General features: G+C 41.8%; 3 protein-coding genes across 4 annotated transcripts in view; 1 reads left to right on the top strand and 2 right to left on the bottom strand.

The window, feature by feature from the left end:
- Positions 1–1487, bottom strand: part of BRCA2 (BRCA2 DNA repair associated) — a 95976-nt gene extending 94489 nt beyond the window's left edge. The window contains exon 1 of the mRNA XM_077810087.1: positions 1428–1487. The gene's annotated coding sequence lies outside the window, so the exon portion shown is untranslated. The remainder of the gene's footprint in view (positions 1–1427) is intronic.
- A 4733-nt stretch (positions 1488–6220) lies between these two features.
- Positions 6221–11495, top strand: ZAR1L (zygote arrest 1 like). Its single transcript, XM_077821440.1, is given in 5 exon segments — positions 6221–6259; positions 7709–8011; positions 8013–8234; positions 11101–11193; positions 11361–11495. Coding segments are annotated over 5 exon segments (792 nt in total).
- Positions 11496–13043: 1548 nt separating this feature from the next.
- The window catches only part of FRY (FRY microtubule binding protein), a 291284-nt gene continuing 280270 nt past the window's right edge, over positions 13044–24057 (bottom strand). For both annotated transcript variants that reach the window (XM_077810042.1, XM_077810035.1), the window contains 3 exons: positions 18289–18399; positions 15783–15985; positions 13044–15247 (listed from right to left, as the gene is read on the bottom strand). In XM_077810042.1, the coding sequence (XP_077666168.1) occupies positions 14989–15247; positions 15783–15985; positions 18289–18399 (573 nt within the window). In that variant the 3' untranslated portion in view covers positions 13044–14988. The remainder of the gene's footprint in view (positions 15248–15782; positions 15986–18288; positions 18400–24057) is intronic.

Genomic DNA, 24057 nt, shown 5'->3' with positions numbered 1-24057 from the left:
AAACTACTTGTAAGTTTTTAAAATTACTAATTTAAAAGTTAAGGCCTTTTAATTTTCAAATGTTTGACTCTGAAAATTTTTACCACATGCATTTATGTGATACTCCTGTGTAAAATAAGTTTTAGAAGACGGTTGATCTTATTTTACACCATGGGTCTGTAACATTATCACTGATGAACCATGTCGTTCCTCGATTTGCCCTCAAAATCCCTGCATACAGAATTTACTTTTGGGGGGATGCAAGGATGATAGTTAGTATGTTCAAAAAATGCATTTTCATTTTATTTTATTCAGAAAAATTCTGTATGTTGTCTACACAGGCACAGAAGGGAGCCAAATCCCAGTGTGGGATGTTGCCTCAGAAGTGCTTTGTGAAGTTTAGGCTACATTCACCCTACTCTAAAAATAACACAGAGAGCGAGAGAGACCCATTTTATTCCTGCTTAACTTCTCTGTGACCCTGTACAAAAGGACAGCTGATCAGAAATCCCCCAAACTTTCTCCCCCTTCCCCAGGATGACAAGAAACACCTTCACTGGGAATGGATTTTAGAGTCAGTATTCTCTGTGTGTATATAAAGTCTGCTGCAGTTTCCACGGTATGCATCCGATGAAGTGAGCTGTAGCTCACGAAAGCTCATGCTCAAATAAATTGGTTAGTCTCTAAGGTGCCACAAGTACTCCTTTTCTTTTTGCGAATACAGACTAACACGGCTGTTACTCTGAAACCAGTATTTCAAATGTAATACAGATGGGAGGAAATAACTAGGCCACCCTCACTTCCCTCTAACACTCAGTGCTTTGAGCAGGGGATTGGGCTAGATGACCTCCGTAGGTCCCTTCCAACCCTGATATTCTATGATTCCCCTTCACTGGAGAGTATAGGAGAGAGGACATCTACAGCAGGAATCATCTCCCACATGTGCGAGTCCAGCGCTCGGGAGGAACTTTTTAAATATCAGTATTTCCAACTGGCAGCAAGAGGGAGGCAGAGTGACCGGGAGGCAGTCCTCTGTGCCTCCACCCACCCCGCCCTCTGCCACCCTGGGGGTGGAAGATGGAGGCTCCCAGGGATCACAGAATCGGAAGGGACCTCAGGAGGTCATCTAGTCCAACCCCCTGCTCCAAGCAGGACCAATCCCCAATTTTTGGCCCAGATCCCTACATGGCCCCCTCGAGGCTTGAACTAACAACCCTGGGTTGAGCAAGCCAATGCTCAAACCACTGAGCTAACCCTTCCCCCATCCTATGCGTGCCTGAAGGGGAGAGGAATCAAATCCAACGCCTCCCCTACCCGCCCCCGGCGATGCCCCCCCATCTAAGAGCAGCCACCGGGAAGCGGCCACCAGGGCCCGCACACGGAATCAACAAGCCCCGCCGAGTCCCCCAGCAGACGCGGGGCTAGCCCGGGACGCGCCCCGCACTTGCCTCAGCGCCGCCGCTTCCACAACATTCATTCGCCGCGCACAAGCGCTGGCGCCAAATCCCCTTGCGCCTGCGCCGCGAAGGCCGTTTCTAACGACACACCGCCGGCTTCCTACTGCGGCTGCGCTACGGTCAGCGCGGGAGGGTGGGGCTGGGCGGCAGCGCCGCGCTCCGCTCCCAATGCGGGCTGCGCCTCTGCGCGGGCGGGGGGTGAAACGCAGGTTCAAGCGTGAGGGGAGGATTTAGACAGGGGAGTTGAACGGTTATTGTCAGATCAAAACACACCGCGCCGTACATCCCCCTAGAGAATAACACCCAGCAACACCCCCTGGAGAGAGAGTGAAACACACACAGCAACACCCCCTAGAGAGAGAGAGAGTAACACCCAGCAACACCCCTTAGAGAGAGACTGTAACACACACAGCAACACCCCCTAGAGAGAGAGAGAGTAACACCCAGCAACACCCTTAAAGAGAGACTGTAACACACACAGCAACACCCCCTAAAGAGAGCGAGCTAGCGAGAGTAACACCCAGCAACACCCCCTCTAGAAAGACTGGTTTCAGAGTAACAGCCGTGTTAGTCTGTATTCGCAAAAAGAAAAGGAGTCCTTGTGGCACCTTAGAGACTAATCAATTTATTTGAGCATGAGCTTTCGTGAGCTACAGCTCACTTCATCAGATGCATACCGTGGAAACTGCAGCAGACTTTATATATACACAGAGAATATGAAACAATACCTCCTCCCACCCCACTGTCCTGCTGGTAATAGCTTATCTAAAGTGATCATCAGGTTAGGCCATTTCCAGCACAAATCCAGGTTTTCTCACCCTCCACCCCCCCACACAAATTCACTCTCCTGCTGGTGATAGCCCATCCAAAGTGACAACTCTTTACACAATGTGCATGATAATCAAGTTAGGCCATTTCCTGCACAAATCCAGGTTCTCTCACTCCCTCACCCCCCTCCAAAAACCACCCCCATACACACACAGACTCACTCTCCTGCTGGTAATAGCTCATCCAAACTGACCACTCTCCAAGTTTAAAACCAAGTTAAACCAGAACATCTGGGGGGAGGGGGGGGAGGAAAAAACAAGAGGAAATAGGCTACCTTGCATAATGACTTAGCCACTCCCAGTCTCTATTTAAGCCTAAATTAATAGTATCCAATTTACAAATGAATTCCAATTCAGCAGTTTCTCGCTGGAGTCTGGATTTGAAGTTTCTTTGTTTTAAGATAGCGACCTTCATGTCTGTGATTGCGTGACCAGAGAGATTGAAGTGTTCTCCGACTGGTTTATGAATGTTATAATTCTTGACATCTGATTTGTGTCCATTTATTCTTTTACGTAGAGACTGTCCAGTTTGACCAATGTACATGGCAGAGGGCCATTGCTGGCACATGATGGCATAAATCACATTGGTGGATGTGCAGGTGAACGAGCCTCTGATAGTGTGGCTGATGTTATTAGGCCCTGTGATGGTGTCCCCTGAATAGATATGTGGGCACAATTGGCAACGGGCTTTGTTGCAAGGATAGGTTCCTGGGTTAGTGGTTCTGTTGTGTGGTATGTGGTTGTTGGTGAGTATTTGCTTCAGGTTGCGGGGCTGTCTGTAGGCAAGGACTGGCCTGTCTCCCAAGATTTGTGAGAGTGTTGGGTCATCCTTTAGGATAGGTTGTAGATCCTTAATAATGCGTTGGAGGGGTTTTAGTTGGGGGCTGAAGGTGACGGCTAGTGGAGTTCTGTTATTTTCTTTGTTAGGCCTGTCCTGTAGTAGGTAACTTCTGGGAACTCTTCTGGCTCTATCAATCTGTTTCTTTACTTCCGCAGGTGGGTATTGTAGTTGTAAGAAAGCTTGACAGAGATCTTGTAGGTGTTTGTCTCTGTCTGAGGGGTTGGAGCAAATGCGGTTGTATCGCAGAGCTTGGCTGTAGACGATGGATCGTGTGGTGTGGTCAGGGTGAAAGCTGGAGGCATGCAGGTAGGAATAGCGGTCAGTAGGTTTCCGGTATAGGGTGGTGTTTATGTGACCATTGTTTATTAGCACTGTAGTGTCCAGGAAGTGGATCTCTTGTGTGGACTGGACCAGGCTGAGGTTGGTGGTGGGATGGAAATTGTTGAAATCATGGTGGAATTCTTCAAGGGCTTCTTTTCTGTGTGTGTTACAGTCTAGAAAGACTGTAACACACACAGTAACACTCCTCTAGAGAAAGAGGGAGCAGCTGTAACACGCAGCCACATCCCCTGAAAAAGAGACTGTAACACACATCGACATACATCCTCCTAGGGAGAGAGACTGTAACATACAAAGCAAAATCCCCCCTAGCGAGATAGACAGTAACACACACAACAACATCCCCCCTGTGGAGAGAGACCATAACATGGGGGTCATAGGCGAACTGAGAATGGGTTAGAGGAAAAGTGGAAGTAAATTCTGGCTGTGGGGAAGGGGGACTACAGGGATAGGGGAAGAGCCACATTGTAGGATGGGTAGAGGAAGAGACAGGCAGGTATATGTTAGGGGACAGGGTCAAAAGGAGGAGTTAGGCAGGGAAAGAAATATCTGTGACCTCTAAACACACTTCCTTCCACAATCTGAGAACCCAAGATTCCTGCATCCCAGCTTTTCTCTGTCATCCGCAAATATCTAGGTATCCCACTGGTAATATGTGTGTCTTATTCCTCTGTAGTGGCTGGTCCACAGAGAGGAGGATAGCCTACTACAAGTATCAGTTCCTCCATTAGCTCAAGTGGTAGAAGTCTGTACAGTGGATGTAAGAGTCCCAGATGTGCTGATGACCCAGGAGGAGGGTCAATATGGTTATAAATGAAAAAAAAAAACTTGAAATTTCCACTTTAAAAAATAAGCTATGATAAAAGAAAGCTAAAGTTGCAAAGTCATGTACTCAAAATCTAGGAAATTCTAGTGTTAAGGGTTCCTGTGCAATCTTCATTTGGCTACTTGTGTGTATGCATATCTCTAACTACATAATCACATACTATTTTTCCAGCCATGTCTGTATGTCATTCAGTGACATTACGGATGGTGCTCACTGAATGAGCAGCTATTTAATATTTCTGTTTATCCTCATCCCTCAATGTGTGTCCCCACCATACGCTAACTGCAGAATCATTTATTTACTCTTGACAACACAACTCACTGGGATAGGACATCTTTGTCCAGGTCCACATGACCAAAACTGAAAGGAGGATTTAGCTTCCAGAAACTCTTTTGTCTCCGTACCTCCCATTAGAGACTACAGTGTTTACTTTGTGGATGTATTGCATGAAATTGTCCATATAACAACAGTCTTAACAAAAACAAATTTTATTCAAAATAGAAAGAACATATAAGTAAAATAAAATTATTTGCTTAATGTATCTACATTTTTACTTCTCATAAACTAGAGTACATAAGGTATTCTCAGCTTCATTATAGATAAAAAAGAAAGTAAATGGTTTACATCCTTTGAAAGCAAACCCCTCTCTCTTGCCACTGTCTAGTAACTAACTGCCCTTTATGTCCAGAGATCTCTCCTATCAGAGCCCTCCCACCCAGGCCACTATTACCATTTCCCATCACTTACCTACACACAGAGTAATAATATAAGAATTGCCATATTGGATCAGGATCCATCTGGTCCAATATCCTGTCTCTGGCAATGGCCAACACCAGATGCTTCAGAGGAAGATGCAAGAAACCCTACAGTAGATGTACCAATGGGCAGAAGAATAAGCCCCCCTATAAAGGTCTCATCCTAATCCCTACTAGTTAGACATTGTCTTAAGCCCTGAAACACAAGGTTTGTGTCCTTTTCAATACTTTTTGTTAGTATTAATCAGTATAACTCTGCATATTCTTGTTATCCATAAAAGCATCCAATCTTGCTAAATTCTTGGCCTCAACATCCTGCAGCAATGACTTCAGAATCTAATTTCAACTTGTGCGCATTAAGCAGAGGTCTTAACTGAGGTGGCCACAGTGATGCCTCATCTTTCCTGAATTGGTACAGTTAATTTAGAACTCTATAAGGTGTCTGAATAGTAAATTTTTCTCCTCCAATGTGCAGAACTTTGTATTTCTCAATATAGAATTTAAGCTGATATCGTGTTGCCCATTCACCTACCTTGGTTAAGTCTCTCTGCATTTCCTCAGCCCTCTTTGGTCCTGACTAATATAATAACTTTGTGTCTTCTACAAATTTTGCTACCTCTTTGACAAGGTCCATCACAAAAGGCTTTTGAGCAAAGTAAGCAGTCATGGGATAAGGGGGAAGGTCCTCTCTTGGATCAGTAACTGGTTAAAAGATAGGAAAAATGTTAGGCATAAATGGTCAGTTTTCAGAATGGAGATAGGTAAATAGTGGTGTCCCCCAGGGAAGGGGTTGGAAGGGGGGCAGGGAAGGGGTGGGAAGAGGTGGGGCAGGGGCGGGGCCTCACGGAAGGGGTGGAGTGGGGGTGGGGCCGGGGCAGCAGTGAGGATGGGGGTGGTCAGTGGTGCGGCCCTTGGGCCAATGTACTAGTCCTCATGTGGCCTTCATGGTCATTTGAGTTGGAGACCCCTGTTTTAGACCTTGACTGATTTTGGATTCTCAGAGTGGCTTGTAGCGCTTTTTATAATTTGCAGGTAGCTAAACAATTGCAATCCGTGTTGATTATGGGGATATTACTGAAACTATAAAGCCTTTGTTGCAATGTTTTCTACTTTGGGCAACACTTGAAGATCATTAGGAAGCTACATGCATTTAGTGTAAAATGCTGTAGCTTATCTGATTAGTGGAGTGAGTCAGTATGAGGACACCTGTGTTAGGTGAACTGCACAGAATTCAGGTATACAGTGCTGCTGTAGCTGTGTAGATCACAGGATATCACAAGGACAAGGTGAGTGAGGTAATAACTTTTATTGGACTAATTTCTGTTGACAAGAGAGACAACCTTTCAAGCTTCACAGACCTCTTCCTCAAGTCTGAGCTTTGTGCAGCTCGAAAGCTTGCCTCTCTCACCAATAGAAGCAGGTCTAATACAAGATATTACCTTACACACCTTGTCTCTCAGGTGCAATTCAAAATATTGGTTTAAGCTATAAAGGTTTTCATGTTTACAAATATTACAAACTATAGGTAAGCTATCAGGTGACATCCAGGGCCTATTGCAGTCAATGAACATCTTGCCTTTGACCTCAGTGGGGCCAGAATTTCACTCATATTGTTATACAACACATTTCATTCAAGGTCTGAATATAAAGTAATCAACAGTTTACTTGAACATGTGAAATATGGATTTCCCTTTCCACCAAAGACACCACAACATTACTTTAGTTACAAGAAAAGAACCAAACTCATAATGCACGTGTGGAACTTTGTAAAGTATTTTGCTTATTCTGTGTAACGTAAAATATCACCCTTTTTTTGGAGCTGGAGAATGGAGACATGCTCATTTAGATCCTAATCCTGCAAACATATACATTCTTAACTTTGGGCGTGTGAGCAGTGTAATTGATTATAATGGGACTACTAGTGTAAGTAAATGTAAGCATGCACATATTTACAGGATTGGGGATTTTGACAGACTGGCTGCTGACTTTTCTCTCACTAGAGATTGATGTTATAACAGTGTTTAAAGTCTTTCCCTCTTGTGATGATTAATGTATGTATCTGTGCTAATGGGACATTTAAAATCGTATATTTTTGGAAGAGAAAATCTCATTCATTTAATCAGACTTCTACCACTAGCCTTCCTCATGTTTGGGTATATTGAGAGTGATAGGAGATGGGAAGGCATACTTCCTAGTGGGCAATGGATTTTAGGCAGTGTTTATAAAGACTGGGATGAATACTGAATATACTGTAGGATTTTGCCGTGTGTGTTGCAGTCTCCCCTTCTGGGGATGGGGAAGGAGGAGTATGTGCCTTGTATTACAGTCTCTCCTATTCCTCTGCGGAGAGGGGAGGGGGATTTTGTTGGGTGTGCATTTAATAATCACACTCATTTTGTGAGTTGAATCTCATTCTTAATTAATCACTGAATCCCCTCCCCCTTTGCAGAATCATTGAGGAGGGGGTGTGGGAAGGGGGCATTGAGCCAAGCCTGTGCTGACTATCCAAGGAGCTGCTAATTACCCTGGAGCAATGTCAGTTTCCCTATAGGTTAGCATTAATTACCAGCAGTTCCTTGCAGGATAAAAGTGGGGGTTGTGGGCCCAGGATATCTTTCTCTAGATGAAGAGGGAGGGGAGAAGCATTAGCAGGCCATGGAGAGATTTGTCTATCCCCCCTACAGTGTGTACCAGGGGTACAGCGGCACCACAGCGGGGGCTCGGTGGGCCCCAAACAGAAGCAGCCTAACTGGAAGCAAAGCAAAGGCAGCAGCCCTTTCCTGGGCGTCCCCGCCACCCCCTCCCCAGAAGCCACTCCGGAGCCCGTTGACTACCTGGACAGCTACAAGCAGGTGCAGCTCAAGGGGCTGCTGTCCCCAGTGAGCCTGGGCCTCACCCCACGGCTCTGCAAGGCCAACACCAAGGAGGTGGGGGTGCAGGTGAACCCATGGGTGGATGCTTTGGTGCAGTGCTTGATGGGGCCCCGAAACACTGCAGGGCGGCCGCCCACAGAGCCCGTTGGCCTGCTTCAGCCAGGTGGCCCCGGCCATCTACTCGCCTGGGTTGAACCGGCACCTCTTCACCCTGCCCAAGGCGGCCGGGCCTAAGGTGGAGCAGGAGGCACTGCCCACGGCCCTGGAGAGGAAAGAGGGAGCCGACGGGGAGCAGGCGGCACTGCAGCCGGAGGAAGACCCCAGTGAGAGGTGCCAGGTGGAGGCCACCGCCCCTACCCAGCTGTCGCAGTGGGAGGAGACTTAGAAGGCGCCGCTGGGAGGAGGGGCTGCTGAGACGGAGATCTGCCTTCCAGGTGGGCTGGGCTCCCTCTATGCCAGGGCTCACTGCGAAGTGCACGGAGTGGGAAACGGGGTCCTGGCTAGGGCAGAGCCGTCTTCCCCCCCTCCACTGTGACCCGCCGGCTCAGCAGCCCAGACTCAGCCCTGGCTCCGGGAGCGGCAGGTTCCCGCCCCTTAGCAGGCACCGTCCAGCTCCCGCTGCACAATATCACCGACAGAGGTTTCCCCTAGGCAGGAGCTGCTGCCCCAATGGCTGCAGTGCAGGAGCGGCCGTGAACCCCACTGTGCCTGGCGCTGGACAAAAAGCTGGAAATGTTGCCGGGGCTGGAGAAATGTTCAGGCTGAACAGCGGCAAGAGGGAAGGGGAGGGGGAACTGGACAAGGTTGTATTTGCACAGCGTAGGGGCATAATCTCTGAGATGTGAATAAGGGATGTTAGTTCTCCACCTACCTAGCCACTGTCATACGAAGGGTGGTCACAAATCATTTTGACCAATAGTTTATTTTTGAGCATTTATAGATTTTTTTCAATTTAAATATTCATAGTTGCAGGAAATTATAAGGGGAGTCATTAACTTTTTATTTACAATTGACATTGAGATTCAAAGTTAAAGCTTTATATCCATTAAAACACAAATTGTCAACATGACATGTCAAGATATACTAAATGAATATCCTTAAATCAAACTAAGTTCTCAAGTAGCACGCTCTTCTTTGCCTGCTTAAATTTCTGTTGATGGAACTGTTTGGCTTGTGCACCGTGAAGTCAACATTTACTGACATTTACCAATAAAAATCTAATCCAGGCTTAATGAGAATTTCCTATGGCTGATGGCAGCAATGGGTTGTATGGGATTGGAAGGAGTGGGTCTGGTAGCAATCTCATTTTTGAACATGGCTACCTCTCTGATCTCCACTAGCATGGTATCCATGTTCCTGAACATTCTTGTATCTCTTAAAGCATAAGTGCAACCATACTAGCACCACCCTCCAGCTGTAATGTCTCTTAATTTTAAGATCCAGATAACTTCTGTAGTCTTAAAATCCTCCATGGATTTGATTAGACCTTATAGTGATGGGACAGGATGGCCTACATAACACTCCCTGTTATATGCTCCACACTCCCCGTTTATACCCCATTTTTAATTTATTTTTTAGCATTGGTTACTTCTGTTCAATTAGTATTCTCTAGGGCAGTGGTCACCAACTGGTCGATCGCGATCTTCTGGTCAATCCTGGAGGCTCTCTCAGTTGATTGCGAGCTCCAGTGGTGTAGTGGGGCTGCTGCTAAGGCAGGCTCCCTGCCTGCCCTGGCCCCAGGCTGCTCCCGGAAGCTGCTAGCGCAACCCTGTGCCTTTGGGGGGGGGGGCGGGGAGCAGAGGTTTCTGCATGCTGCACCACCCCTGCAGCTCCCATTGGCCGGGAATGGGGAACAGTGGCCAATGGGAGCTGTGAGGGCAGTGCTTGCAAGCAGGAGCAGTGCATGGAGACCCCTTACCCCCTCCTCAAGCCACAAGGGCGCATTGGCCCCTTCCAAGAGCAATGTGGGGCCGGGCAGGCAAGTAGCCTGCCTTAGCGGCAGCCTCACTACACCACCAACCAGGAGCCACCAGCAGTAAGTGCTGCCTGGCGGGACCCTGCATCTGAGCCCCCTCCTGGAGCCAGCACCCCAAACCCCCTCCTGCACCCCCAGCCCTGACCCCCCTCCCGGAGGCAGCACCCTGTACCCCTTCCTGCACCCCAACACTCTGCCCCAGCCTGGAGCCCCCTCCTGAACCCAAACTCCATCCCAGAGCCCTCACCCCTTCCTGAACCCCAACTGCCTGCCCCAGCCTGGTGAAAGTGAGTGAAGGTGGGGGAGAGCAAGTGATGGGGGGGGGAATGGAGTGAGTGGGGCAGGGCCTCGGGGAAGGGGCGGTGTAGATCCTAGGTTACACTAAAATTCAAAAAATGATCTTGTGCGTAAAAAGGTTAGAGACCACGGCTCTAGGGCATCTGATATTATTTAGAATGGTCTTTCTTCATCTTATTCTAGCTCGTTCAAACTCTAAACACCTTTTATTGCATCTACCTGTTTCTTTCCCTTTCTTGAGTGATTGCTAAAATGCTTTGGGATACAGTTTGTATGAAGTACTCCTTATCAAAGCTGCACCAGTGGTTCTCAACCTATTTACCATTGTGGGCTGTGTTCAATACTACCTATATGGCCCTGAGGATGTCACATGGGCCGCAGCTCTGTGCTGGCTGGGCTACAGGTTGAGCACACTGGTTTAACTCCAATTTTTGGGAGGTGGGAGGGGACACCTCCAAATGTAACTGAACTCCCTCACCAGGGTCTCAACACACTGCCTTAATGCTAACTGCAAGTGAAGGAAATACTTAGCAATTCTAGCATAGGATTTCTAGGTAAATACTAGGGCCAGCGATTCACAGGCTAAATCCTATCCTGAATGGTTTTAAGCACATGCTGCTTAAAAGCATTCCTGAATCAGGGACTTACACTCTTTCTAAAGGATTACAAGGGAAACACTGCTACAGTTAAAAGTTCTGTGGTCTCATGAAAAATTCTTGCCTTTAAAAAAGGATGAGGGATAGAGATCCACGCTTCATGGTTATGCATAATCATGTAACCACTGAAGCTCACAGCGGTTTAGCTCCTTTCTAAAACTGGTGTAGTGCAACCCCCTAAAAATCCAGGATCAGTCACATGGAAGAACATAAAAAGGGACTTGATTCAGTGCCTTGTATTCTAGCAGGTTATGACTGAACTTTCTCTGTCACAGTTCTTGGAACAGAAGTATGGCTATTTTCATTGTAAAGACTGAAAAACCAGATTGGAAAGCGCCTATGTGTGGTGCATTTCTGGAAGTAACAAGGTAGCTAACAATGTACTGAAATCCTTATTATCCATATTCTAGTTTGTAGAGTGGAGGAACTCTTCCTCTAATAAGAATAATCTGACATGACACAAATTTAGGATCTGTCTTGGAAATATTTCTGAATGTAAGTGTCACAGTGGTAACTAAGCATTTACATTTCTTAGGTTTACTTTAAACAACTCTGTTGCAAATGCTAAAAGGGCTTCAATCCTTACTGAGTGGAAGCAATCCAGTGCCAGGTAAATTATATGAATGGTGAAAGACACTCTAAGAACTGTAGCAAATTCAGGAGATCTTAAAATTAATTACAAGGTCCAAGTTAGTTTGTCACCCTTTCTGCTATCTTCAGTTGTATATACTGGTCTTTAATCCAAGCACCCTCATGGTTCAGGTATGACTACTAGCTTGGATAACTGCACAAATGAAGACCCTGATTCCTGCAAACACTCATGCACATGTGTACTTGGTAGGCTGAAATAATTTGACTACTTTTGCAGGTCTTTAGCTTTACATGTAAGTGTCTGCAAGACTTGGGTCTAAATCATTATGATTTGTTGCTAGGTGATAGCTAGGTTCCATAGTCAAAGTCTGCTTCTGGGAAACAACAAATGTGCACACAAATTTGGACTGAAGTAATGTCAAGTATGAAAACATGAGTAACTTACCTCAGTTCATAACTGAAGAAGTCACTAATACTTGACAGAAGGCAGTTCTTAACATTGGCTGGAATCCCACTCTAAATTCCTGTACCAAAAACTTCAGTTGGCCTTCACAGTAGTTGTGGTGCTTGATTATGTTTAGTGTGGCTCTGCTAATTGCTGAGGCACTGGTAGAAAAACTCAGTTGTGCTGGGAAGTCTAGAACTCCTCTTTCCTTAGTAATGTGACAAAAATAAAGTATTGCAAAACCTGAGTCTTCACAAAGAGCATTAAGACATATCCCAAGTTGCAGGTATCACTGAGGTATGGGGCTGAGTTTCAACGTGTCTGTACATTAACCTAGTCACAACAGTTAAGATAAAGGGCAGAGGTGATTAGAGTAAGGCCCTGCAGAGTCCAGGATCTTAATTTCATGTATTAAATTCTTGCTCTGCCAGAGGATCTGTATGTATTGCACTGACAAGTTTAACTCCATTGTTGCTGAGTTATTTCCCAAACCCATGAAAGGCACTGAGCAGTTGAGTGGGAAGATGGTGGATAGGAGAGGAGTGTCATTTCTATTTTTAGGCTTTCAGGCAGGTACATTAAACTGATATGCAGTTTGGCTATAGTCACCATAGCCATTAAGTTGACTAAATTTTATCCAGGGGTACAACATGTTTTTCCTACAGAATAATAAAGTTTTCCTGTATGATAGTACCTACTTTCCCTCAAACTATTTTTGCAGTTTAGGAAAAAGTGCACTGTTCAATAGATACTCCTTCAAGGAGATTTAATTTGAAGCAATAGTAGCTGCTCCATTGTGGGAGCTGCATTCAGTCACACAGTATAGTCAGCTGGCAGTGGGGATTTGAAGGGAAAATTCTAACATTTATTATTCATAGGGGACTGGCTGGCAATTTTAAGAGTAAATGGGCAGACAAGGGAGAATGTGATTAATTAAATCTTCTACCTCTCCAGCTTCAACGGTCTATTTCTTCTAATAGTTCTATTGGCTAAAACCAAGTTCCTATTACTAAGTTCACTCAGGAAAACAAGGTCCCAGTGACCAGCTTCAATACTTGGATGCATCCACATAGATGCAAATTGGGATCCCTATTTAATTTATCACAAAAATCCCAGATGGGTGTAAATATATTGAAACAGGTGCTGTTACTGAGCACCGACACAAAGTTCTTACAGTACTTTACTAATGAAAGTCAGTCAAAACAGTATTTAGAAATGAAATACATAGCTGACATTTGATATCTTGTTTTCCATTATCTTTAGTAATTTTTTTCAGAGTAGAAACTTTTTATGTGTAACAGCATTTCTTCCTGAACAGACTTTTTCCCTGTGTCTATTCAGTCATACAACTAGAAGTGGTTTTTTTAATACTTGTGGCCCTACAGGGTCAACGCAGATCTGAGAGATGGGTTATATAACTTTTTGTGCAGCAACACAGTTGTTTACCAAGTTCCAATTACAGGGCCAATCAATTATGGCTGTGCAAGCAAGCAATAAGAGAAGGGTGGCAAGTCATTGTGTGTTCAAAGGAAGAAATGCTACTTGACTCTCAGATGCCAGACTGAATTGGCAACGTTGCCAGTTAGATGTTAGTACCTATAAACCAAGAACACATGAGATGGAAATCGTTCCGACACAAAACTGGAAGGCCGCAGTGTTATATTCATAGTCACTTTTCAGAACTGAACTTTAAACCATGAGATTTTAGAAACTTGTTTTTTAAAAAATCTACAGTCAATTTGCTCTTCCCTGTACATGCTATTGCTAAGGAATAGAATACAGATATCTTACATTTTCTTTCTGTATAATGGGCTTAGCCTTTTCGGAAGGAAATAATTATGAACATTTCAGTGTCTGCATGTTATTAACAGCTTGAGTCAGAATTGTAGACTCAGTCAAGAACAAGTTTTTCAGCAAACCAATCAGCACATACGCAGTTGTGATATATGACTTTTATATTTTAGTTAAATGAATGTACTGATCAAAATATCAACCAAAGTTACTTCACAAAAAACTAAGTGTATTTACAGCCTGAATAAGTTATATAATGTCTGAATAAGAGTGTCTCAGATGTGCAACAGATTTACATGCACACATTTAACAGCAGTTAAATGTAAGGAAACAAAAACATACAAGAATGACTTTATATATAACAAATCAAATAAGACATCTTTTTAAGAACTTAAAGTGAGAACTTGCATTTCACATTAATATTTTAAATTTTTATAGTCCAAATTTATATTAAATAAAAATATGCATGCGTGACAGTTCAAAAGGATTTTGAATATGTGATGTGACTTTTTCCTACAAAATGGTAAGGTAAATCAGATCAACCATCCTTTAATAGTATAAATATATTAATAAAAGCAACCCTCTAGTAAAAAGCAGCCAAAGTCCTTAACGAAAAGAAGAAGAAAAAAAGGGAAAAATCTACCTAGACCATTCATGGCATTCAGGGCCTAAGAACAGACCTCTGCAATATGATCCAGTACCTTCAGAAACAGTAGCCTAGCAACATTAGGAAATGTACTTCATAGCAGCTCATTGTTTTAAGATACAGTAATCATATTCAAATTACAGTGTACAGTAAATTGTAGTCCATTTACAATTTGATTCATATACACAGGCTCTCAGCTTTCGACCAATTTTGCTATGTTCTGTGGCCAGCTTCATTTTGCCCAGCTTTCACTCAATCAAACAAGACAAAAAAAAGAGAAAAAATTTTCACGTTTTATAAGAAAAAATATTCTATAGTGAAGGAAACATTGCACTTTTGCCAATCTAAAATAATTTTCTAAAAAGGAAGTACTGTTCAGTGTAGTAGGCTTTGGTATGCAATGGAAGTCACTTCTTCAGTAGTGAGTTGCAGTTGCTCAGTGAAATGCTAACCAATTTTTGTGCAACACAGAACAAAGGATTCTGTTCTGGATATTCTATGCTTCCTTTGCCCTTACAGTATTGCTACACATTTGAAGTTCTGCCCACCTCTTTTTAGAAGAAGTCCTAAATGTAACAAGAGTGAGTACAGTTTGACCAAACCTTTGTAAGGCAGAGAAGACATCGAACCACCTCACTCCAGCAGGGCAGCACTCCCAGCTTGAAAGAGAAAGGGGACACAAGACTCCTGTCAGAGACTTGTGCCAGAAACACTGGAGTCTGGAAGAAAAGTATTGATGACCCGGTAACTCTGAGCTCTGCGAATCATGTCGCGAATCTCTATATTCAGCTCCATTAGTTTGGTACAGATTTCAGTCAGGCTCTGGTTGGAGCCCACTAGTGCGTAAGTGCCAGTCTGGCCCAGTGTTTGATGCCGGAAGTAAATGTTCAGTAGTGTCTGGACCTCATCATCAGAATTGCTTCCAAAGATGTCATTTGGCCACAAACTCCTGCAGTGCAACCAATGGAAAGCATATTTATGTTATTACTTCTTTGGTGGGATGATATTTTACCTAGTTATATACATCAATTGTACTTTCTACATATCTATAATCATACTGGAACTAAATAATTTCACAACACTTACTTGTCAATCAGACCCAGAATATTAGACACTGAATTCACATACCATATAAAATGCAAGCTCCATCATATAAAACTGGAAAATGAAAACATGCAAAGAAATGGAAAAGACAATGGGCTGGATCCTTAGGTGGTGTAAACTAATGATTTACACCTGCTGAGGATCTGGTCCTATAAGTGAATTAATTTTCAAAAACAATTTCACTGCAGTACTTTTGATCTGTACTATAATTAAAGAAATTAGGATAGTGAGTTTTGTTTGATCTAGTATTAACATCCCCAAAGTTACTCCAGATATCACTTAAATGTTCTTGCTGGAGAAACAATCCACTTAGAAAACTGATAAAAACATGCATTTTTAATAATGTGACGGTTTAGTATAAATCATGTGGGAAAACTTGCCTGCATTCTCTTATTTGTAGTAATGCTTTACCAAGTTCATTATTTTTTAAACACTCCAACATGGATTGAATGGCTGCTTCTGTAGAACTGAATGTGGGCTCAGATAAGGCAGCTTCCATATTTAGAGGATCAGCTGCAATAACAGCAGTAGCATCTTTAAGATTTTTCTTTAATTCACTCAGTTCTCTTGACATATTTAGGAGCTGTTCAAAGACAAGAATTGATAAACATGTTTATATTTTCCTTTTGTATCAAGAAGCAGCAATACATTTCAGACAAGCTCTATCATCATATTAGAATTATTTGTTGCTTATGAACAAACATTTTAATACAAGAACAACACTTTTCAATCTCAATGGCAAAAAAATTCTCATTGGTGTGTACAGTATATGCATCTAATGTACAAAGACTGAATAGATCTTATTTTTATTCTTTATTCAATCCTCTGCTTCGCATTTGGCTTTTAACATATGAGAACACGTCTAGCTTTCAAAATATATCATATCTAACAGGATCAGCCCCCTGAAATGTTCAATAAGGAGATAGTAGTTGTGTAACCTTTTTACTGGACAGAAAGTTTAACGTGGCAAAAGATAGACAATTCACAATGCCTTAATTTGGTTCGAAGGATATAACAGAACATGACAATATGTGAATATCATGTTCTATCGACTGTGACAGCAACTGACAGTGGCTATTTCTTTTAAATAACAGTTCATGTATCCAGCAAAACATGCTACTTTCATGATTAAAACTATTCCTCGTATTGTTTTTTTCCACTCTGTAGGTTGCATCAACTGTAACAAATGATCCCATTGATTCACTCATTAACCTCAGGTATTGTGCTAAAATATGTTTACAAAATCAACTCTCTACTAAAAAAATTACTAAGATCTTAAACAAAAAAAAAGTCTACCATTCATGGTACTAGAGTCCTAATAACTGTCCTCTGCAATATGATCCATTACCGTTGAAAAGAACAGCCTAGCAAAACGACAAAACATACTTGGCAGCAGCTTCTCAAGATAAAGATAGGGTAATATTCAGATTGAGTGTAGCGTCCACACCACAATCACACTGGAATTAAACCAATAACTATATAAATTAAACAATCCCCAATTACTACAGAATCTGCGAGCTACTTGCTGTATACACTTTACAATTTGAAACTTCTTGTTCTAAGAACACAATCATATTAAAAGCTCTAATTCTTTCCCACTACTTTCATATATAATAAATTTTTACAAGGAAAAAAACATATGCTGTAATTTATTTTCTCATCTTCTCTTCAGTGATGACCACAGAATATACAGTGGTTACATGAAAAATACCATTTCTTAATATATTATGTGTTTTGGAGTATTTATGAGAATATATTTGCCTCCAAAACCTGCTGATGTGAAGTATTTTAAGAAGTAATCTGCGTAGAAATATTTGAAGAGAAATGGCCAACTATCAAGCTCAAAATAGACCATTTCTGTGTCATGGTTTTAGAACTACTGTATCTCCAAGATGTAGTGAGAAATTTTAGGAAATATTTTCTAAAACAAGCGATACAATCTTTATGAATCAAATTAAAATTAAATGACTATGATGATATGATTATTTGTACACTATAATTTTAATATTTTTTCTTTTAAGTGAACTTAGTACTCTTGGATGGAGTCAGATCGACAGCAGCAGAGACTGGAGACCTTTGTGAATCCACAGAAGAGGTACGGCATGAACACTTACAATGCAAGCTTAAGGTCAAGTCTAGACTACAAACTTCTGCCAGCATAGCTATGTAAGTCAGGGGTATGAAGAGGTGTGATCCCTGACTGACACAGCTGCGGTGGGAAAGCCGCTAGTGTAGACTCAGTTACACCAGAAAAAATGTGCTTTTGCTGGTATAACTATATCTACACTAGAAGCTTTTTATTTCGTTCGGAGATCTGGAATAAGCAAAAGTGCAGTATTGCCAGTATAAACTGCATCCACTAAGAGCACTTTGCTGGTATCGTTATAGTGGCAAAGTGCTCCTACTGTAGATCTGGCCACAAAGTCCAACTAACATCAACCATGCCCTAGAATAAGAATCATTTCCGGACAATGGAAGCAAGGTCAATTTCCCTGAAATTTTCTTTGATCCTATAAAGACTTATGCATGTACTTAATTTTACATAGTGTGAGTAATCCCAACATGTTAAATTAAGCATTTGAATAAATCTCTGCAGGACTGGGCCTAATTTAGTATTCTCACTCATTACCATGCAATTTACTGAAATTACCATTGAAGACTGACTGCATAAAAGAACTCAAACTTTGAATCACTGTACTGTCTCTTACATACAGTGCATAATTCCTAAACACATTTTAATTCAGACAAAGAAGTGTTACAGAAACATTTAGTCTGGAGACCCATAGTTCAGGTTAATAATTAATTTTTGGTGAAATCATGTAGAAATAAAAATACAAAGATACAGTGATTATTTTAGTAAAAGGCTTGGTTGTGCTTACGACATACCTCTGGCATGGAACTAACTTCATGCACCTGTCCAATGAGTTTACAGTACGACTGAAAAAGCAACAGCAGCTGGAAGTGGAGTTTATATAATCTCTGACACAGTTCCAATTGCTAAGGAAAGATGTATAGGAAGAGAAAACATTAATAAAGAGCAGCAGATTTTGGGTCATTTCTGTGCAGCCAATAAAACATATTTGGGGATATATCTATTACTGTTTCTCTGGTAAGAAAAAGCTGGTTGGCATGATTTTACCAAACTATGATCACATATCAGAGTGAAAACACCCACGATATTGTTTTGTCTGTAGCTGGTCACAGTTCAAAATAATAATTCCTAGCTCTTATATAGCACTTTTCATCAGTTGCTCTCAAAGTGCTTTACAAAGGAGTTCAGTATCATTATCCCCAATTTACAGATGGTAAAACTGAGGCACAAAGAGGGGCAGTAACTTGCATATATATAATGCTTTTAAAATTCAAAAGTGGATGTCTTCTGAGAGAAAGGAAATCCAAAATGGGGTCCTGTCCCATGACGTGGACTCCTAGGTGCTATGATAATACAAGTAACAAGCGATAGTAAGAATAACAAAGCGGTGCTCCAACCGAGCCAAATGCTCCCTTCTGCTTCTATGAATGGAAAAGAACAAAGAGCAGTGAATCCAATCATGTGGACATGGGGGAGGTAGGAAGTGCTGGGTTTGCTACATAAAACCCCTTTTCCTCAACCTTGATGAAATCACTTCATGGTACTCCAGGGTGGGGATCAAGTTCCATAGGTAAGGGGAGTTCTGGTCTCTGTGGTATCATTCCTGCCATCTTAAGTTAATATTGCCACAGGAGTACTAACTTAAAATGATTCTCCTAACATGATGTGCAACTCCATCCCCAAGGGGGGACTGAGGATACCAAGGTATCATGGAATGGCTACAGCAGTTATGAGGTTCAAAGGAGCAGATAGACCTAGAGTTGTGGCTTTCACAAGAGTGTGGGTTTTGGGGTTCTGAACCCTACAGGTGGACCAGGGGCCAAATTCTGTGTCCCTGACTGAACTGAGGTGGAAATGCTTTGAATCCAAATTCAAGGAGCTTCCTGTCTCTCATGCAGGAAGGATTAACTTGTCTAGGGGATGATTTGTCTTACAGACTTTTTAAAAGAAAAAGCAAAATGTTTAAAGCTTCAAAAGGGACCAAAAGGACTTGTGCCTAGACATAATCTCAGTGGCTGCTTTTGTTGCTTTAGAAGCTTGTTAACAAAAAATACCTCACAAAAGGCTTTATGAGACATTGTCCATTTCACCAACTCTACCCCAAACCAGTATTGTGTCAACTCTTTATTAGAACAAGGAGGGCTGGACACAGCTCATTCTGAGGGTTCCATGATGGAATAACTTGACAGCAATGCAAAGTGTTTCTTCCCCATCTCCTACATGAGAGATTAAGTATGATACTTCTGTAATTTGTAACCAGCAATTAGTTAGAAACAAGGTTCTGATTTCATCAGAGTGTTACCAACCCTTGCAATATCTCCCCAGGTCACAAGAGTTTGGCCAGGGTTGGAGCCAGTCTCACAATGACATGAGACGCTCCTGCCCTCTGGTGAATTTCAGCACTATATGGAGGGAAAACCCCTCTGACTGGCTGCCTTCCCCACATGCTCACTTCCTGGGGAAGAGCAGCCAGCCAGGGCTGCTATAGGAAACAGGGTGAGATTTTGCCCTGTGCCCTCAGGAACCATTCTCACAAGAGTGGGGAGGAAGGAACAGAAAAATCGCATTAGCTTAGGGCAGCTCCACTCCCTCCTTCCCTCCTGGGAACAACTTGCTCTCTTCTTGCAACACCTGGCCTGGCAAAGAGGAGAAGAAGAAACCTACTGCAGCTGCCCTCACCCCCACACCAGAAGGAGCAGTGCTGAGTTTTGGGGATGGGGTGCAGAACTGATGTGAAGGAAGGGCAGATATGGGTGCAGAACTGAAGGGGTAACTTGAGGGGTCAAAATTAGGGATGAGCAGAATTAATGTGACAGGCAGATCTCATAAGGGGACAGAACTGATTTGGGGATTCGGAGAGTAGAATTAATTCCTGGGCAGGGGAATGAGCACATATGGGGTGATTCTTGCTGCAGGGTCAAAACCATTTCACCCAAGAAATTTGGAAAAGTGGGCCACAGTAATTGTCACACATGCACTGGGGGCAGGTGGGAAGAATTCAAAAACCAAACACAAACCAAAAAACCACAATATAACATTTTTTTAAAATCTCATGATTTTGGGGGGTTAACTTGTGATTTTTGAACCTTTAGGATAGGCAATACTATAGTTTTAACATTCAGTTTTCCCCATCTGACTACTAAATTAAACTAACATAATTGTGCAAGACTAAACTAATCTGAATTAAATGTAAGTTTCAGCCGTTAACTATCATATCATGCAGCTTACTTTTTTTTATTTGTGGATAACTTATTGAAATGACAACATGGTGAAATTGTTCAAATTAGCATATAATGAAAACATTTTAAAACCTAATTTAAAATTAGTATTTCCAATGTTTCATATAGATATATTGAAACATTACAAGTTTTAAAATAATCACTTCCGCTCTCCATTCTAGCTTATTAAAGCTACTTAGAGTCTGGATTGTTAAACAAGACTGACTCACACTCAGAATTAATTTAAACAGCTGTTCTAAATGGTATGTGACAATGCCAGAATTTGTAATAGCAGCTTAGATTTCTGCTTCAAGAGAAAAGTGACTCAAAACACAACTTAGTTACTCATTTTAATAATATGTTGAATCAAAATTGCTAAGGAAAAAATGAAAAGAAAAAGGGAAAACATGCCAAGAGATAAAAAACAAACAAAAAAACCCAGTAAAATCAGGCTGTATTAGTCCATCTCTAGATGGACAAAGAATATGAAAACTTCAACTTACTGCAAGAGATTCCATTTGCTACACAGCAAGCATGGCACAGGAAAAAGGAAAGGAAAGAAAGTATAGTGTCAGTGTAATGCATGCAATAGAAAGCACAGCCCTTCTTTAATAGCTTAACTATCAACAATATTAGCATTGCTTGCCTCAGTTTGCTAAGTGGTTGAAAATGTACCATCCACACATCATGCATAGCATTCTCATTAAAACCAAGCTTTACTCCTAATGGTAAATTATAAACTAACTGAAATCAGTTAAATTTTGAGATTTATTATTCCCAATTTCTCTCAGCGTGTATTTCCAAAAACCAGGAAATTAAACCATCAAAGTTTCCACTGCTTAATGGTTTTTAAATGAATAAATTTGGCTATGTTTGGTCTTTTCATTATGGACAAAGAATTCATAGCACAGAAGTTCTCAAAAGTTTTGCAGTGGTTTCAAATCGTTAACAGAACTGAAGCAAAAATGTTGTGTTATATGGATGTATAAGGTCAAATATTATTTCCATTAAAAACCCTGTGGCTTCCAGGTTTATAACTGGGCATTTTAAAACTGAAAAGTTTTGTGTATAATGTTTAAGCTGTGAAGTATTTTAAAGTCTGAACTTTAAAGAAAGTCCCCTCCCTGAAAAAGGAGAGATGCTCTCTCTTCCTTTTCCCAGGAGCTAGTGTTTGCTCTAATATATCTGTTTATGCATTTCTAATAGAGCTTTCACCATTTTGTCGAGGTGCCATATCAGATCTATAAAACCATGTCATCAGTTTAACTCTTGCATAAACCTACACTGACATCTGCCCAGCTGCAATGTGATGTCAGTGCACATGCAATGATGTTAATGAACATTTGTAATTGTTATAAAATACTTTATATTATTATTTAAAAACAAAGAAGGCAAATACAAAAATGTTAAATACTAAGGGACTATCCTGGCATTGCCAAAGCAAAGGAATTCAGCCCTGTCCTCATCCCATTGTGCTTTGATATTAAAGCATGTATGAATTTAAGCATGCCCAGTTTCCTACATTACCCTATACAATGGGATGAGTTAATGACTGAATGGCAGACTAAGCTCTAAATGTGCTGGCTTTTGTGGTGGTTAACATTAAGCCTTTGACATTATTGGTCAAATTCCATGCAGTTTATGTAATTAAGCCTTGTACAACTAAATATAAGATCAAACAGGAAGAGATAAGACAGACTACTGTGCCAGTAAATTCAGAACTACACTGATTTGCATTTGTCAAAGCATTTCACTTATATATTTCCAAATTTTGGCACCATCTTCAGCTTTTATGTGAACTTTTAAAAATCCCTGATTCAGTAAAAAAGTAAGTGTGTCCTAATTTACCATGGAATTTACTTTTTAAAAGTGGGGGAAAGCAGCCAAAAAAAGAGTGAATTCCATGGTCTGTTGTTCAAGAAAAGCTGCCTTCTCTCCCCTGCTTCCAAAAAGAAAGTGTGTGTGAGTGTGGGTGAGTGGAGGGAGAGGAGAGGTGAGGATGAAGGGAAAGGCACAGAGTAAGTCAAGAGAACAAAACCCTCCCTGCTCACTGAAGGAAAACATACCACTCTTTAAATAAATATACTTGAGATCCTCTAGGTTAATGATGCCCAGCCACAACTTGGCTCTATAATTTGATAATGATTTTAATTCCTCATCCTGGCTCCCTCGGCATGAAAAGTAATATACCTTGGAAGTTGAGAGGGTAATCAGTTTTTGATTGAGAACTCATTTGCCTTCCCCTGCCATTTAACTGTTCAGGCAGAATGACTTTAGCACTCAAAGGTCTCTCAGGCGCCAGTCTAAATTTTCTTGGTATGTGTGTGAGAGAGAGGATAGAGATTAGTTGACAGACCTGCATGGTAAAAACCCTGTAGGAATGAATATTACCCATATTTTTCAAATAGGTCTAAGAAAGAAAAAAGTAAGAAAGTCACTGTGCTCCACCAAAATTTTGATTTATCTTTTTTTCAGGAAAAGAGTAGTTTTTCAGTTTTGACAAGATCAGAACTGGGGCCATTAAAACAGGGTAGAAAGATGGCAAAGAAGTAGTCTGATGCCGGTAAGCCTTTTCGTGATTTTAAGGAAGTACTTATAGGTCCTAAAAAGAGATGGGAGTCACCCCATTATTCTGAAGGTGCTAATGTGACTCCAGACTAGACAGACACTTTAAAGGTAATACAATTCTTCGCTATTCATTGACACAGGAGAATCCCACAGGAGCTGGAGCATTCAGCAGCAAGTGGATGATGTTCAGGTGTTCCAGTCCTCAGCATTGGTTCTACTGTTTTCAGATGTTGTTCTGTGAGCCTTGGAAAGTATAAGAGAGAGAGAGAGAACGTGTGCTAATATATCCCTAAGTAACTGTTGCATTTGAAGGCAGTAGAAACTGTGCTCAGCCTGTAGCTGTATTTTGGATAGCTATGTATTCCTCCTTTCCAGGAGCTGGGTGCAGGAGCCAATTCAACTCCATGTTTAAAGGCTGCATGTGCCCATTTGTAGTCAGCCAGTACAGAGGACTTACATCATTAACAGAGTTCCTAGTTTAGCTTCAAGAGTTGCTGTGAGTGCTCAACTTTACTGAAACTGAGACTTGTTTCCAGATCTTCCTAATCCAACTTTATCTGGGAGCCTTCTGTGGTTAACCCAGTAGGAGTTAAACCAAATTGGCATCAAGTAGGAATCACACCTTGTAAAATGATTGGTTTTGCTGACATAGTTGTTACTGGGGCCTTTGATGCACTGGATGCAGTGCATCACATGTTGTGATAAGCATGTGTAGGACTTGTGAATCTTGAAAGGTGTGTTGTGTGGAGTATTGATTATTGTAGCCATGGAGATATA

The sequence above is a fragment of the Eretmochelys imbricata genome, chromosome 1 (assembly GCF_965152235.1).
Source record: "Eretmochelys imbricata isolate rEreImb1 chromosome 1, rEreImb1.hap1, whole genome shotgun sequence".
In the NCBI taxonomy this organism is placed as follows: Eukaryota; Metazoa; Chordata; order Testudines; family Cheloniidae; genus Eretmochelys; species Eretmochelys imbricata.
Note: the sequence above shows the minus strand (reverse complement) of the source record. Positions and strands in the feature narration are given on the sequence as shown.